This window comes from Equus przewalskii, chromosome 5 (genome assembly GCF_037783145.1).
Source record: "Equus przewalskii isolate Varuska chromosome 5, EquPr2, whole genome shotgun sequence".
In the NCBI taxonomy this organism is placed as follows: Eukaryota; Metazoa; Chordata; class Mammalia; order Perissodactyla; family Equidae; genus Equus; species Equus przewalskii.
The window spans coordinates 24,140,731-24,157,659 of NC_091835.1; the positions used below are offsets into that span (position 1 = coordinate 24,140,731).

Genomic DNA, 16,929 nt, shown 5'->3' on the forward strand with positions numbered 1-16,929 from the left:
AGACATTTTTCTAAAGAAGATATACAGATGGCCAACAAACACATGATGTTCAACATCACTAATTATTAGGGAAATACAAATCAAAACTACAATGAGATATCACCTTACACCTGTCAGAATGGCTATAATTACCAAGAGGAAAAACAAAAAATGTTGGCGAGGATGTGGAGAAAAGGGAAGGCTCATACAGTGTTGGTGGGAATGCAAACTCATGCAGCCACTATGGAAAACAGTATGGAGATACCTCAAAAAATTAAAAACAGAAACATCATATGATCCAGCTATCCCACTATGGGTACTTATCCAAAGAACTTGAAATCAACAACTCAAAGAGACTTATGCACCCCTACATTCAGTGCAGCATTATTCACAATAGCCAAGACGTGGAAGCAACCAAGTGACCATCAACTGATGAATGGATAAAGAAGACATGGTATACGTATACAACAGAATACTACTCAGCCACAAAAAAAGACAAAATTGTTGCAGCAACATGGATGGCCCTTGAGGGTATCATGTAAAGTGAAATAAGCCAGAGAGAGAAAGACAAACACCATATGCTTTCAAACATATGTGGAAGATAAACACATGAATAAAGAGAACATATCAGTGGTTACCAGAGGAGAAGGGGGTGGGGAGTGTGCAAAAGGGGTAAAGGGGCACATTGATATAGTGATGGATAAAAATTAGACGACTGGTGGTGAGCACGATGCAGTCTATACAGATACTGATATATAATCACGTACACTTGAAATTTCACAGTGTTACAAACTATTATGACCTCAATGTAAAAAAAAAAACCTAAATATTGCATGTGCAAGCTTCCCCAAAATAGTTAAAATTTATCATTTTAACTCTTTTTTTTTTTTGATGAGGAAGTTTGGCCCTGAGCTAACATCCATGCCCATCTCTCTCTATTTTGTATATGGGATGCCTCCACAGCATGGCTTGATGAGCGCTGTGTAGGTCCAGACCCGTGATCCGAACCCATGAACCCTGGGCAGCTGAAGCAGACTGTGCGAACTCAGCCACTATGTGATTGGGCCAGCCCCCATTTTAACTATTTTTAAATTTACAGTTGAGTGGCATTAAGTACATTCACACTCTTGTGCAACCATCACTAGTGTCCGTCTCCAGAATACTTTTCTTCTTCCCAAACTGAAACTCTGTCCCCATAAAACGCTCATTCCCCATCCCCCTCCCCCGTGGACCCACATTCTACCTTCTTTCTCTATGACGATTCTGACCACTCTAGGGACCTCGTGTAAGTAGGATCATACAGTATTCATTCTTCGGTGACTGGCTTATTTCAATTAGCATAATGTCCTCAAGGTTCATCCACATTGTAGCACGTGACAGGATTCCCTTCTTTTTAAGGGTGAATAGTATTTCCACCATATAAATACACCACATTTTGTTTATCACTTCACCTATCCATAGGCACTTGGGTTGCTTCCACCTTTTGGCCACCATGAATAATAGTACTGCTATGAACATGGGGGTACACATATCTGTTCAAATCCTTGTTTTAAATTCTTTTGGGTATATACCCAGAAGTGGAATTTCTGGATCATACAGTAATTCGATTTTCAATTTCTGAGGCCCTGCCATGCTATCTTCCACAGAGGCTGCATCATTTTACATTTCTACCAACAGTGCACAAGGGTTCTAATTTCACCATGCAAACGTCTTATAATAAAGGGAAAAACTCCCTAAAATACAAAACGAACTGAAACTAATGATCATAATAACCAAAATGGTAACACAACCACAGTGAAAACAATAACTCCACCTTTCCACACAGCACCCTGCGCACCCTCAGTGAGGCACAGTCTAAGGACAAGAGAACTACAAGGAACTCTCCCTAGGGATAATGTTGATACTATGATTTTGAAACTATTTTGGCAAATAAATATACTAATGTTATTAGGAACGAAGATTTTCAGCATAAAAGAAAAGAACTACAACTACTGAGTCAAAGAGAAAGCCCTGTAACATTAAGTTTGAATAAGAAATAGCAATTTAAGCTCCCAATCTAAAACGTGTGTGTGCTTCCTAGCTCTGTCTTCGAGGAGACCTGGAATTAGCCACACCCCAGGTGAAACAGGCTGCGCCAGCACAGGGAGCTCAGGCTCAAAGACGAACGCAGGTGTGTCTGAAGGACACAGGAGTCAGCTTGCAGGCGCTCCCGTCCACTGGCCGCATCTAGGGTAAAGTGAGCAGCAAAAGCACCATGGCTCTGTGACTAGAATTAGCACATGGAATAAAGAAAATCCACTGCTGCACGCTGATTCACAGAGCAAGGGAAGAGGGAGAAAGGGAGAGAAGCAGAGGAGTGAAAGAAAAACCACTAAGTTCCACAACTGCAGGTGGCTATCTTACTTTGCAAATTGGTAATTAAAGACTTCAACGCTTACTCTGCTTTGTAGGAAGAAACTATAGTTCATCCCCTACTGACGAAGAAAAGCCTTTCTTTAGAGGATGCCTGCTAATACACATGGAAGGTATCACAGAATTAGAAAACCACCTTCATCCCCTATGAAATAACTGATTCAGGCAAGGACCACCAAGGGATGCTAAAACCATCAGGGAAAGGTCAACAGGAAACAACATATTCACAGCGTGCCGAATCACATGCTGACCAACACAGGGAGATGCGTCCCTTTGCTCTGGAGCCATCTGTTGTGACTACCATAGTCAAGTGCTGGGAAGCAGCACCACCAACAGTGACCTTATGCATCTACTAATGTGAGGCGCTATCAAGTACGCAACATTTCCCTGTCAAATATTTTTGCTAAAAACATTTATTGTGACTCTAAAGAGGCCTTTAGGCCTAACTTCGAGTTTACAGGAAATACATGCAAACAACTTAAGTGATACCATGAAAAACCAGGCAAACTTGGAATGTTGCTGACCCTACACAACCACTGGCCTGGACTACCCATATGATCCAAGCCTGGACAGAGTGGAGACCATTCTCCACTGAAAGATGCCCATTCCAGGTAAACATGAACGCTGACTGGGCCTGGTGTCAACAAGACTCCTTGGGGACAACTGGGGAAATACAAATATAGAAGGGCTATTAGATAACCTAATAAAACCGAAGGAATTACTATTTTGTGCGGTGTTACACCTGCAACTAGCTTTCTAATAGTTTGGTCTAACACATAAATACACAGACAAAGCAAACATGGCAAAATGTTAACTACTGAATCTAGGTGGTAGATATTGAAATGTTTGTTTCATTATTTAAAAATTCTTTCTGCATGTTTGAAAATTTTAATAATAAAAGTGGGAGGGGGTGGAGGAAAAGAAAAAGCATGCCATTCCTGGCCTCGGGCAGGAGATGGGGTCACAGCCTGGCCCTATGCTCAGGAGCAGAAGGCTCCTGCCACCTTAGCCTCCCGCCCCCTTCTCTGAAACGAGGGGCTCACTGCGCCCACACTGTCAAACCCTCTCTAAGGCATCTGCGCACTGCTGTCAGCAAGGGGACTGGGAAATAGGAAGGACTGCAACACGGCTGAGCCTACTTTCAACCACAGAATTGTCACTGTCAAAACCTTTTCAAGCAGTTCAGGCAAAAGCAGAATTTTAAAGTCACAAGAAAGGGCAGAAAAGGTGCTGCTGCCACTACATGAGGGTCACGTTCTCAGGCATTAACCTCCACAGCAGTCACAAGAACAGCAGTCAAGGTGGAAAAATCAGGCACAAGCTCTGCCCGCAGTCTGAAACCAGGCCTCCGATCCTGCTGATGCTCAGGTAAACGGCTGCAACCATGACCCAAATCACCTGTTACTAACCCAGGAGCTTCTGCACAAACTAGGAAAGTCCTGACTCCTCTCCAGAGGCCTCCCTGTACCACTGGCTGGAACCAGCCTGGAGCAGTCCCACAGACCTCCCCAAACAAACCACAGAAGAACAGGTATCCCACAAGGGTAAGAACTGCAGTCTGACAGAGAACATCACTGCCCCCTGATCTCCAACGGAAAAGAAAATCGTAATGGTCAAACTATAAAAGGAACCAGAAAAACACTTCTGGTCAAATTCATAATGCAGTGTCCTTGAAGTGGAATTCTCCTAAAGTGCAGACAAGACTTAAGCCCTCCTTTAGCTACCTTAGGGAGATGGCACGTGACACACCAGAGCAGGCCCATGGTCTTCAAAGATTCAAGAGGCGAAACAGAACTGCAGACAGAGCCAGTTAGGAGAAGCTGTTCCCCAGGAAGCCCAGAGATGGTCTGCACCACCACAAATATTTATGTCTTAACCACCTCAGATTTTCTATCTGGAGAATGCACCTAAAGCTGTAGCTTATTCAGTTGTGATAAATGACAGTATTTATGAAAAGTTCCTAGGCACAGAATTTGAGACAGGTCTCTTCCTTTTGCAAATGTAGGGAGGCGTGTTTCTTGTACACAATTTTTGCTCCCACTTGGGCGTACAGGAAATCCTACAACATTCATTTACCTATTTTACCAGGTTACACCTCAGACAGAGCATCATCAGGCTGACGACTGCAGAACATGGAAAATTCTACCCCTCAGAGGTCTCGTGGCCGTTTTTACAGTGAACGACCTTCCCCAGAGTTCCCATCAACCCCTGCTTACCTGACATTCCCTCCAGCCTTCTGTATTCTCATGCGTTCTTCATACTGTGTTGGATTATGCTCCTTGCTGAGGCTTAAGGCTGCATGTTTTTGACTCTCCTCATTGTAACGACACAGGATGGCCTGGGAAGATGGAGATTACAACAGCTGTGAAACTCAATGAGCCATGCACCGAAAGTTACCAGCTGAAGAGAAAGGTTAACAATGGAGTTTCAAATTCAGCCTCCTCCTGACAAACCTGAGTTCAGAGAGCCAAGCATGGAAGAAGTGTTAAGGAGCAACGTGGTGTCTTGGAAACACCAAGTAAGGGAGAGAAGCCCCTGGTCTGGGTCTCAACTCTGGAACAAACTCTGCTGGTTGATCACAGGCAATGGCTCACTCTCTCTAGGTTGTCTTCTTATCAGTGACACGAAAGGGAGGCACTTAAGTATCAAAGTCCCTTAGGCGTTACCATCCTTTGAGTCTACAAGAGGCAAGATGAGGCTGACCAAGTGCGTCTCCGTGTCCCCCAGCTCCATGTTTATCATGTGGTAACTTCCAGATAAGCTTCTATTTTACAGAGGAGGAAGCTGAGGCCCAGAGGATAAGTATCGTGCCTAAAGTCACACAGTAGGGTTAGGATTGAAATTTGGGTCTGACACTACCCTTTTTTTTTCTTCCCCAATTTTACTTGTGCAATTTTTTAAATCATTTGGTCTAAACACACACGTACTAGAGACAGTCTACTGGAGGATGGCCAGAATATGAACTCTACTACGGCAGGGACTATCATCTGTGATGTTCACTGCCGTACCCCTAGTGCCTGGTATTTATTTATAAATCACCCTAAAAGCAACAGGGGTTGGGCCATTATGTCCAGATCTGAAGATGCCAGCTTAAGAGTGGGAAGGGTCACTTTGTTACTGTGACTGCTGAAGGAGCAGGGAGGCTGGCTGAAAAAGCAGCAATGGAAATACACATTTCATCCTGACGGGGGAGGAGGAAAGGACTGCCACCAGTCTTGCAGAGCATCACCCTCCAGCTTACGTAGTTCCCCACAACTGTGACTGGGACACAGGATATCACCAGTGGGAAGTAATTGGGTTTTCTCCCTTAGCCACGTGGACTGGGCCCAATGGATGATCAGCACATCACCTAGCACGTTTCTAGCTACAGCTTTTGAGTTAGTTTGCAACCACAATGATTTTGAGGCAGGGATTAATATTTTCCATTCAATACTGCCTGAGGTCAGAGAAATAAAGTTGAAGAATACTGAAGCTACTTGCATACCCAATTAAATTCCAACCCACAAGACCATCTAGACAGAATATGCATACAAAAAAAGAAAACAGAATGGATCTGGGTTTTAAAGCAGAAGAGGTCTGTTAGAGGGCTTCCTCCTGCTCAGCTGCTGTTCCCTACCCAGAACTTACACTCTGCAGCGGAAGCCCCTGCAGCAACCCCACAGGACAGACTTCAACCCCGCCAGCGTCATTAATCTTATCCAACAAGTGCTGCTATGGCTCCTCCCCCATATCACATGCTGGTATCTAAGTGGGTGGCTCCAGAGCCACATACCCGACTATCTCCGAGGTTGGCAATATAAAGAATGTTGTCTACAGCCAGAACACACGTGGCAGTGGACCCATCTTTCCAGGCAGGCTTCCTGGGGGGAAACACATCAGAAATACAGTCACCACCAACACGCTAACACCTTGAGACTAATTTCCAGAGTTGAATGGGAAGTGTCTTACACTTTAAAATGGACTGTTTCCTTGATATGTGCTTTTTTTCTGTTTCCAATTAACAGTTTTAGGAGCTTACTAGATGCTAGGTACTTTTCAGACAGGGAGCATTAGCATTAAACCATATCAGAAGACCTGACATGCATTTGGGAAAACAGCACACACTCTCCACTCACACGTCTTCACGTGGTTAGACTTACTGGCTGGAAGCTTGTTTAAGGAACTCTTCATCAGTATGCTTAAAGGTGTCCAAAAGGCATCTCTTCACGGTTTTCTCTACACTGATCACGTCTCCTATTACAAAAGGAATAAAAGAAAAACTCTTAAGAGGGAAGATCGCCATCCTCCCACCGTCACTTTGCTTTCGTACTGTGACCAGGAACACCCGTAATTCCTCACCTACAAGGCAGTGCCATTTGCATTTGATTTTGATAGTCTCCCAACTGTGAAGGCAAGACGCCCACTTGTACCCAACGACACTTCACAAGAGGTGCCCCTCAGAGACACGAGAAGTTCTATACTGGGCTCACCTCGGAGCCCACTGCTCTCAGCCCCACTCTTTTAAGATCATCAATCATTGTTTGACTAAAGCCAAAACGACATATCTCAGTGATTGACACAAACAGCAGACACCAAGACGAACATGAACAATTTAGTTCTCAGTCTCACCTTTAGGAAACTTCCTGATTAAGTTCTGATGCAAATTCTGTGCAGCGAATTTTGAGGCTCGAATTCCTCCATGTCCATCAAAAACAGCAAAATATGAAACCCGGGTACTGCAGGAATGAATTGAGAGGCTGTAAGATTCTCAGAGCAGAGAGTCCTCCTCTCCATTAAAGCTTCTAAATCTTAAACAGTGAACGTTAGTAAGACAGGGAAGTCCTGCTGCTAAGGCACCAGTCACACTGTCAAGAATGGGAAATAAAGGCCATAAGTTAACATTAACTGAGAAAACATTTAAAAAGCTTTCATGGTATTTTAAAATTAAAAACTCACACTTGTTTCAAAAATCAAAAATTAACTGATTTTTCACTGAAGATGAAACTAAAATTCCTAACTTTCTTCTATTAAAACCAGATTTGTTTAAACACTAATACACAGATAAACAGTTACTGTTCTACACAGTCAAAACTATCTCTAAGGGCAGGGGGTGGTTCCAGAACTGTTATCCAAACTTTGACCGATACCTAACTCTTGAAGTTTATCTTAACAGTCTTATTCCTGCTCCCCTTTCAAGTTTTGACAGAAAACTCACATCTATGAAACAAATGGCATGGAATTAAATAATAAACTGTTTCAAAAAAGAAAGAACAAAAATACTATGAGAAATGACCTTCACCCTGCAGAGCTGCTCTTTTTTTCAAACCTTTTTGGAATGCCTTTTCAATTTGGGACATCACGAGCCGTGAAAAAATGAACTTCCTCTGGTTTGTAACTCAGAACTGCTATCTCACAGCATGGCATGTGCTACGTAGGGTGTTCCCAGGTAAACCTGTCCCCTAAAATCTATCTGTCCCATGGGGATCTCCAGAAGTCTCTTTCCTGGCTTTAAAAACAACTTTAAAGCATAGTCCTGATCTTGGTGAGCAACAGCAGCCTAACAGCAGTGAGCGTGTGTGTGTGTGTGTGTATATATATATATATATAGATAGATATAGTCACTCATACACGTGACCAGGCACCCTGCAGGGGCCACCACCTTCTCCCAATTAGGCTTCATCTACTGGACAAAAGCTCTGACACCAATGGCTCCAGCACACTGTACGTTAATGACCTACTGGTGTCAGTTAACAAATGTAAGGTATAGATTACGTAATCAGGGAAATTAGGTGGTGTATGTTATGTAATTACACATTATAATATATATAAATATAATGCATGTTAACAACCAATTCAGTGTCCTACCTTCCGGTTGCTTTTCCTCCATGTCTAAGACCTTATCTGGAAAGTTTCATTTCGCTTGTACAGGTGCAGGAAATTTTCCCCTTCTTCTTGACGTCACTCTCCTTTTGTTCTCTCTCTGGGCCCTCGCTATCTGCACTAGCTCTCCCTGATCACTGACTCACTGCTGTAATCAGCGGCTTCCACCTCCATCCTCTCGGTCAGAGTAAGAATGCTCCCTGCCAGAAGCTCTTCAGATACTGGTGAAGAGTACCACACCCTAAAGACCCACAACGTGGAGAGTCATTCTCCATTTAGTGGGGTTTCTCAACTTCAGCAGGACGGACATCTGGGGCTGAACAATTCTTTGTTGTGGGGCTGTCCTGGGTGTTGTAGGATGTTCAGCAGCATCCCATCCCCCAACCAGAGGTCAGTAGCATATCACCCTGTTGTGACAAACAATAACGTCCCTAGGGGGCAAAATCAACCCCAGCTGAGAACTACTGACATTGAACCAAGCGGCTCAAGTGATATGTCTTTCTAATAAATACAAACTGGTTACAGTCCAAAATCCAGTCAGATCAGAGACTTTCATGCCAACCAGGCTTGCTGGGGTGTAGACACTCACATGAGGGATGATGGGGGTTTACACTCCTCGGTGATGTCATTCAGAATGACATGGGCATCCTGCATCTCCTCCCGCTCGCCCTTCCGCTCGGCCACATAGCCTTTCAAGCCAAAGATTGCTGAAGAGGCTACGGAAAAAGAGAACAAAAAGCCAATACAAAACTGTGCCCTTCCCTCCAGAAGCCCTAGGCCCAGAGCAAATGAGAGGGAACTCTGGCTGCTTTACTCAGCAATGGCCTAATGGTGCAAATACACTAGACTCCTCAAGGCATCTCCCAGCTGCATGTCTGTAACTAAAATCAGACAACTGTTGGACAGGGCCAGTCTCTGAACAGCAGAGAGAAGACAGGAGACGACAGTAAGATAGTACAGAACAGCTCCATTTAAAAAGACCTAAGTCAAAGCACCAGAGTGTGCTGCCATCCCACAGAAGCAGGGTTTGAATTGAGGGAAGGAATTACGTGCAAACCTAGTCTTGACAATAAACCCAACGAGGACAGAAGAATTCCTAGTTTACAGAAATGCAAGTAAGTACAGTTTATCCCAAATGTCTTGTTGCACACCCTGAAAATATCTATTTCCATGCTTAAAGCTGGAAGAATTTGAACAAATGGTAAGATCCATTGCTTTTACTTTGAATAAAAGGATAAACGAGTCCAGTGGAGCCACAGAAATCTATTGATACTGAATGGTTAGGCTGGTTTAAGCTCCCTTTCTGAGACCTAGGGCCATGGAAATAATAAAATGAGCACTTTCAGAAGAGCTGTTGCGGGCAGGCGTAACATCCTTTAGGCTAAAGGCAATGATGAGCTAAGCTGAAGACCAGGTCTTCACAGCTGAGCTGGGAGTAAGGCCTTCCACACACCTCTATGTGTATCTTCCAGCTTCATTCGGGATCGTTTGTGGCAAAAGACAAAGTGGTCTTGTGTAGTAAGTGAAAATCCACAGCTCTCTCTCTTCAGCTGATATTTTTCATTTCTCCCCCATGAACTCTGATAAGTTACAAAGCTGATTACAAACTTCAATTGCTTTTTCCAACCTCAGGCTCTCTCAGGAGGCTGCCTGCTGAGCTACTCACAGAATTCAAAGTGTTCATCAACAGCTTGTAAACAAAGACAGGGAGTCAGAGAGAAGATGAGTGCTCCATAAGCTAAGTGTTCCCTGGAAAAGGCGAAGTAAAACTACCTGTGTTTTTTAACCCTTCAGAACAAATGTCAGTTTCCTATCTGACCAAAGGTAACATCAGAGATGTACACGGAAAGTAAAGAGAGAAAGAAAGCAAAAGAAAACTTGGAAATCTGTTTGCAAAAAAGGAATCCTACCCGCTCCTTGAATACAGACATAAAATGGAAGTATTATAATCAGAAAGCTGAGCTTGTTTTTGCTCTGGGTTGTTTTAAAATATGAAGTCTAATACATTTGTTTTCAAACTGTCTGAAAACCTTTACAAACTTTCTTTTCCACAAGCTCTTCACTGCCATTCTTCTCTTCTTCAGAGGTTTTTCTCTTTGCTCCTTTCCCTTCATTCTTTACCATCTGGGATATCGAAGTGTCAAGAGAACCTGGAAATAAAGTAAAAGCCAGACAGAAACAGAGCTGTAGACTGTTAGAAAGACCGTTCCGAGCAGAGCAGGCTCCACCCCAGCCCGCAGAGACAAAGGCTTCTCATGGTAAAACAGACATTCACGTCTTTGGGCTACAGCGCATACATGATGCTTTACATCCACAGGCCCTTATTCATAAACAGGGAAGTTTCCAAAATCTGCAAAGAAACACATCCTGAACAAGTTCAAAAAAGTAACAAGTGCCAAAAAAAGCTTAAAACGAGGTAAATGTCAGGCTTTAACAACTGTATGCATCCTGAAAAGCGAAAAAGGGCTGCCGAAGCCATTCCCATTCGCAGAGGGATGAATTTGTGCACAAAGCCAGAGCTAAGAGCACCTGCAGTGTGCGTCTGTTTTCGAATGAGAAAAGCCTAGTTTCAAATTCCAGCTCTGTCACTCACAAGAGGTGCACCCCAAGGGAAGTTACTTAACCTTCCAGCCTCAGTTTCTTCATCCGTAACATGGGCAGAACACTGTCATCTCACAGGGTTGTTCAAAAATTGATGGGGACAAGGTATGTACAGCACTTATCACAGTGCCTGGTCCAATAAATGGCAGCTGCTGTCATAATTACTGGCCCTACGTATTCTCTGCATTTAGGGATAAAAGCATACAACCATTTATTCAACTTCTCTTTGCCAGACATTTCTGAGTACTGCGGAAAAAATTTCCCAGCCCTCAAGAAGAGTCAATTACTTGCAAAAGGACAGATTTCTGCAACAGTATGACCTAACACATATATCTCACCCCATATAATAAGGCAAATTGACAGAAAATTTGAGAGACATTTCTAAAAGACTCTCTCCGTTAGCCTCTTGTTGCTTACTTTTTGTGTTCCAGTTTTCCCAATGTATATGCAAAAGAATCTTCTGTTAAGTTGCAAAACAGAGAAATTTTTAAAGCTTTGTTATTGCCTTCTAATCAAATTACATTGTAGTCAGAATGTAGTCTGTATATGAAATCAATTCTTTATTGGGACTGACTTTATGGCCGAGAGTATAATCAATTTTTGCAAATGGTCCTTGCCTGCTTAAGAAGAATATACGTCTTCTCAAGAAATCCAAAATAACAGATGCAAGATTGGATTCTACATCCAAAAAAATCAAGCTTGTTCAAAGTGGCGCTGAAACCTTCTACGGTGTTACCAGTTTACTGTCTTTTGCCCTATGGATAACTAAGACATAGCTATGCTGACTCTTTCTTTTATTAAATCTGTTAAGAGCCCAGTTTGCATTTATTAACTTTCATTATAACTAAGAGTTCAGTCATCCCTCAATATTCACGGGGATTGGTTCCAAGAACAGCCGCAGATACCACAATCTGCAGATGCTCAAGTCCCTTATATAAAATGGCATAGTACAATGAATACAGTCGGTCCCCCACACCCTCTCGGATACAGAGGGCTGACTGTACTGTCTTTACTGGGAAGGTTTTAGGCTAAACTGTATGGGAACCCTGTAACTTTTTGGTATGGGTCCACAGCCCTGAAAACCTGAGAATTCTTACGTAAGATGATTGTAATACTTTTTGTAAATACGGGACCTATACTAATCTAATCTATTCTTTCTAGACTAGTTCCAGTCATTTTATGGTAATGAATTAGTAATACCAAAAATCTGAAGCAGCAAGTGTATCTGACAATGCAATGAAGGTTTTTACATCAAAAGATAATTCCACATGAAAGAAGATAGCCTGCATTCCCACTGTCCCCCTATGCCCTACCATCTCCTTCCTTTAGGGGAGGAGCATGTGAGAAGTTAGAGGAATCTGCTCTAGGCTTCCCGCTGCTTAACTGAGACACAGAAAGAAAAGCTACATATATATGGGACTAGGTAGAGCCAGTGTTAATGAGCTTGACAAAAAAGACATCAAATCAATAAAAAATCTTGAGAATGTATAAGGACTGACTGGAAAATAACTAAGGTCTTGAATTTCAAAGAAATTCCTACACATCATCTGTACCAGTCACCAACCAGTGTCATTCAGACTTCATCTTTTTAAGGTCAAAATTTTTGTAATGTGGGTGACAGAAAACAGAAGACCTACTTATTTGTACTTATGGGTTCAAGGATATGGAAAATACTTTAACTGTATTTCATATATGCAGACACTTCTGCTGGATACATTTGGGTCTGTCAGGAACATGACAAACCAGAATGACAGACTCAGAGATTTTTTTTAAAAACATTAATAACAAAGTTCAAAGTAAATTATAGAACCCTTAATTCTTAAAGTTGTAAGAGGATGAACCTCAAGAAATAAAAAATAATCACAAAAAATGATGAAGTATTTAGGTATCTAATCTTTTTGCTTCCACCTGATGGGGCCTATTTAGTCTTAACAGACTTTATGTTGTACTATGATTTAATGTCATCCCAAACCCTGTTAAAAGCTATAGGAGTAAAACACTATGTACTAGTTCCATTAGTACATTGGATGTTTTTCCCCTACCACTTACCTGAATCGCCACTGCTGGCTGGTGGGAGGTCATCAAAAAGCAAAGGTCCCCCTGATCCTGAAACACAGCAGAACGCCTAGTGAGCCCACAAAACCTGCATGAGGCTTAAGTTTCAGAATCCATCCCACCAGGAACCTCTGCAGGTCATTGAAATAAACTCAAAACTCTTGTGTCAATCCAGTGGCCACTCACAGTGCGGTAAATAATGTCTTGAACCTATTTTATTTTAAAGTCCTATCATTTCAAAGGAAACAAAAATCTGCCTTAAAGAGTTAAATCTTATTTCAGCTAGTAAAGTAAACACTCAAATGAACCAGAGAAAACTGCTCAACATTTTCACGCAGTTTCTCAGTGCTTGTGACTAGCAGATTTTTCTGCCTTACCTGATGCCATGGATTCAAAACTTAAGACAGTCCAACACCTAAAACATCTGTGTGTTGAAAATGGGGGAAAGGGAAAAAGATTGAGACAACTACAATCCCAGGATGACACGTTGACACACACCTGGGAGAGCCTGAAGACTGTACCTGAGTCAGTACTGCTGGCCGGAGGGAGGTCATCAAAGAGCAGAGGTCCCCTCTGAGCTTCCTTCCCTAGAACAGGGAACACCCACTTAGAGAGCATTTGGTCACCGGCCAGGAGGGCTTTTCAAAGGGGGATCTTCTAAGTCCGCTACTAAATCCAAATTTTCTCCTCACTTAATTTAAAAAATATTTTTTTGACATCTATTTAATATGGACATTTGTTTCCAACAGTTAGAGTCAACATAAAAGCAATGAAAGATGACCCAACAGGCATTTTAAGGACTATTGGGTATTTTGCGGAAAACAAATATTTTTCTTGATAATTTCATTATTGATAGCAAAAAACATTGAAAAATATTTCTTTAAAAGTGAATCCTGGGGGCCGGCCCCGAGGCCGAGTGGTTAAGTTCGCTCACTCTGCTTCGGCGGCCCAGGGTTTCAACGGTTCGGATCCTGGGCACAGACATGGCTCTGCTCATCAGGCCACGGTGAGGCAGCATCCCACATCCCACAGCTAGAAGGACCCACAACTAAATTATATAACTAAGTACTGGGGGGATTTGGGGAGAAGAAGGAAAAAGTAAAAAATAAAAAGAAATTTTAAAAAATAAGTTAAAAAAAGAATTATATTAAACAAAAAAGTGAATCCTGGGAAGAAAAAATCTGACTCTAGAGCAAGAAAATGGTAATTTGGTACCTGAAGATAGAACTTAAGAGATGGAGGGACTCTTCAGAGATCTACAGTCTTAATAAAATCCTATTTCAATAACTGAAATTAACCACCAAGTAGAATCTCAAAACAAACGAACACAGAGCCGACAAGAGGCTTGAGGGAAGCAAATCTGTCTTAACTCGGCCTCCCAGCACAGTGCCCAATTCAGCAACAATCCGCGGAGAAAACGGGGAATTTCAGATACTCCACGATAAACTCTGGAGAAAGCCAGGGAAATTTTTTATCTAAAACATCTGAAGATTTACATACATACCAAAAGTCCTTGCCTTAAATGTTTTATACTCAATTATCCCTTGCCACATAAAATTTGACCACCATTCCTTATTCTCCAGCTTTTCCCAAAATTTCTATTGAAGCTATTAAATGTATGAACTGGCAACAGAAATGGGGAACAAAGGGCCGAAGACGAAGGTGCCGGTTCATGTCCTGTGAAGTCCAATACGCTGACTCAACACAGGCTTTGTCCCACCTCCTGTTCTTCAGAGTTCAAGTACAGAAATGTGCTCCTTTAAAAACCAATTCCCAAGGGCCAGCCCCCGGGGGGCCTAGTGGTTAAGTTCGGTGCGGTTCATTTCAGCAGCCTTGGTTCAGTTCCCAGGCATGGACCTACACCACTGTCAGTGGCCATGCCGTGGTAGCAGCCTACACACAAAAAGAGGAATACTGCCAACTGATGTTAGCTCAGGGCAAATCCTCCACAGCAAAAAAATAAAATAAAAATTAAAACCACTTCCTTTGTCCATATGGTCTTTTTGCCTCTATGTAGAAAAGAGGTGGGTATCAATTCTACCCTTTTAAAAACAAAAATTTAAATTTAAATTTATAAACTCCAAGGAAGGAAATTTTTTCAGGAGTCTTTAGATCAGAAGTACCTTAAATACCTGATAAATTCCCGACTTAACAAAAAGTAACCTTTCTGCTTTATAACCCTAATGCAAATAGGAAATGTTCACTCCATTAAGTTATATTCTTATTCTTCAGAATTACCCTAAACAAACTAAGTAGTGCGAATACTTTCATTTCTCTCACAAGTGACATAAAGACTCTATGGGAAGTATTCAAAACAGCATTAGCACATTAAAAGACATTTAGGATAACTACTGACTCACTGTACCAATCCTTCTATGAGCATCCCTAATATTCTAGCAGACTACTAACAAGGGGAGCGCAAACTGTACGGGGTCTAACCATGGGAATGGGCATTCTCCTAAGAGACTCCAAACCGCACCGGATGATCCAGAACAATCACACTGCATTCACCGGGGCCAGAGAGCCTGGCATCTTGGGAGGGGGAGACATTACAGGGAGAAGGCCAACGTGAAGAGCAACCAACCCTTCTACTTGTGCCAGGTCACTTTAATTTTTGGGTTAAACTACCCAACTAAATTAGTTCTTTCCATTGCCAACGTCCAATGGGGAAAGCCCTCTTTTACGTAGGTGACACATTTTCAGTTCCTGGAAACATTCCTCACAACAGAGTTTCCAGCTTAGCAACAGCCTGGCCTCTCTCCTCTGGCTGCAACTCAGTCTAAGACAGTGCCCCAGCTGAGCACCACCCACAGAGAATGGCCTATCTCCCCGTGCTGAATGGAATGAGCCTCTCCCCAGGTCCTTTCTCACTCGGGAATACCGTGCGTGGTGTTTCAATTAAACACAATGAGATCATCTCACACTTTTGTTGGCCACAACTGAGAACAGCTTATAAAAATGATAATTAACATTTCCTGCCTGCCAGACACTATTCCAGTGCTCTGCATATTTTAATGCATCTAATCCTTACAATAACCTTATGAGGTGGGTACTATTACTATTGTTACTTACTGATGAGGAAACTGAGGCACTTAGGTCAAATAACTGTCCAAGAGAGAGAGCCAGTGAGGAGTGGGGGTTCAAACCTAGGCAGCCTGGCTTCCCATCCATGCTCTAGGCGGGGTGCTACCCCGCCTCCAGATGCAGGCCCCATTCTAGGAACTTCACAAGGATCACTACTACATGACCCTCACAACAACCCCATGAAGATAATCCTGAGGCTCTGTAAGATCTCTGCAATACCTTTTGCATCACCAAAAGGATCAAACTTAGAACAGCTTGTATCTGGATTCTTTAAAAAAAATCTGTAGGTCAAAGACGCTATGAAGGAACTTCTGGTTAGCTGAACCTTACATTCTATTTCGGATAACAAGTAATTCCAAGAAAGTAATTTGGGGCTACAATTATTGGACAAAGTGTGACTTTGACCAAAAACTTCGAAGAGGCCCCAGGGTGCTAAATATAAGAACCCTAATAAAGAATGACACAAGACTGAAGACAGTTTTTCATTACAGTTAATCTCACCTGGGATTTTTTTTAGTTATCTACAGTACTCTGAAGCTAGGTCTACTGAAAGTTACATACTATGCTGAGAATACTCTTGGGTTGATCACATTCAGGTTAACTAAAAGTCGCTATGGACAATAAAGCAACAAAAAGACCTTAAATAATGTTGCCTAAATTGTTTTTTATACTTGAATTTTCTTTTGAACTACAAACACAATACATGTTTTCCAAACACCACAGAGGTATGAGAAAAAGGCCCTGACTCCCCACCACACCCGCCAACCACAGTAACAGCTGAGTGTGTATGTTCCACCTTCCTCTATGCTCAGGTACTTGTGTATGTGGATTAATTTTTAAAAGGTACAAGCGTACCGTACACAATAGTCTACATACATCATTGCTCACGTAAGCCATCAGGCATGTTCCAGGCCAGCACACCTGGCTCTAATTACTCTT

At 42.4% G+C, this 16,929-nt stretch overlaps 1 protein-coding gene across 3 annotated transcripts in view; it reads right to left on the reverse strand.

The window, feature by feature from the left end:
- Positions 1–16,929, reverse strand: part of ILKAP (ILK associated serine/threonine phosphatase) — a 32,562-nt gene that overhangs the window by 11,676 nt on the left and 3,957 nt on the right. Inside the window, exons 2-9 of one of the 3 annotated variants that reach the window (XM_070618773.1) lie at positions 13,428–13,493; positions 12,901–12,957; positions 10,281–10,400; positions 8,840–8,966; positions 7,000–7,106; positions 6,531–6,624; positions 6,164–6,251; positions 4,608–4,729 (exon numbers count right to left, since the gene is read on the reverse strand). In XM_070618773.1, coding sequence (XP_070474874.1) covers positions 4,608–4,729; positions 6,164–6,251; positions 6,531–6,624; positions 7,000–7,106; positions 8,840–8,966; positions 10,281–10,400; positions 12,901–12,957; positions 13,428–13,493 — 781 coding nt within the window. Of the gene's footprint in view, positions 1–4,607; positions 4,730–6,163; positions 6,252–6,530; positions 6,625–6,999; positions 7,107–8,839; positions 8,967–10,280; positions 10,401–12,900; positions 12,958–13,404; positions 13,494–16,929 lie in introns of all 3 variants that reach the window. The other 2 variants (XM_070618775.1, XM_070618774.1) reach the window with 2 other exon arrangements.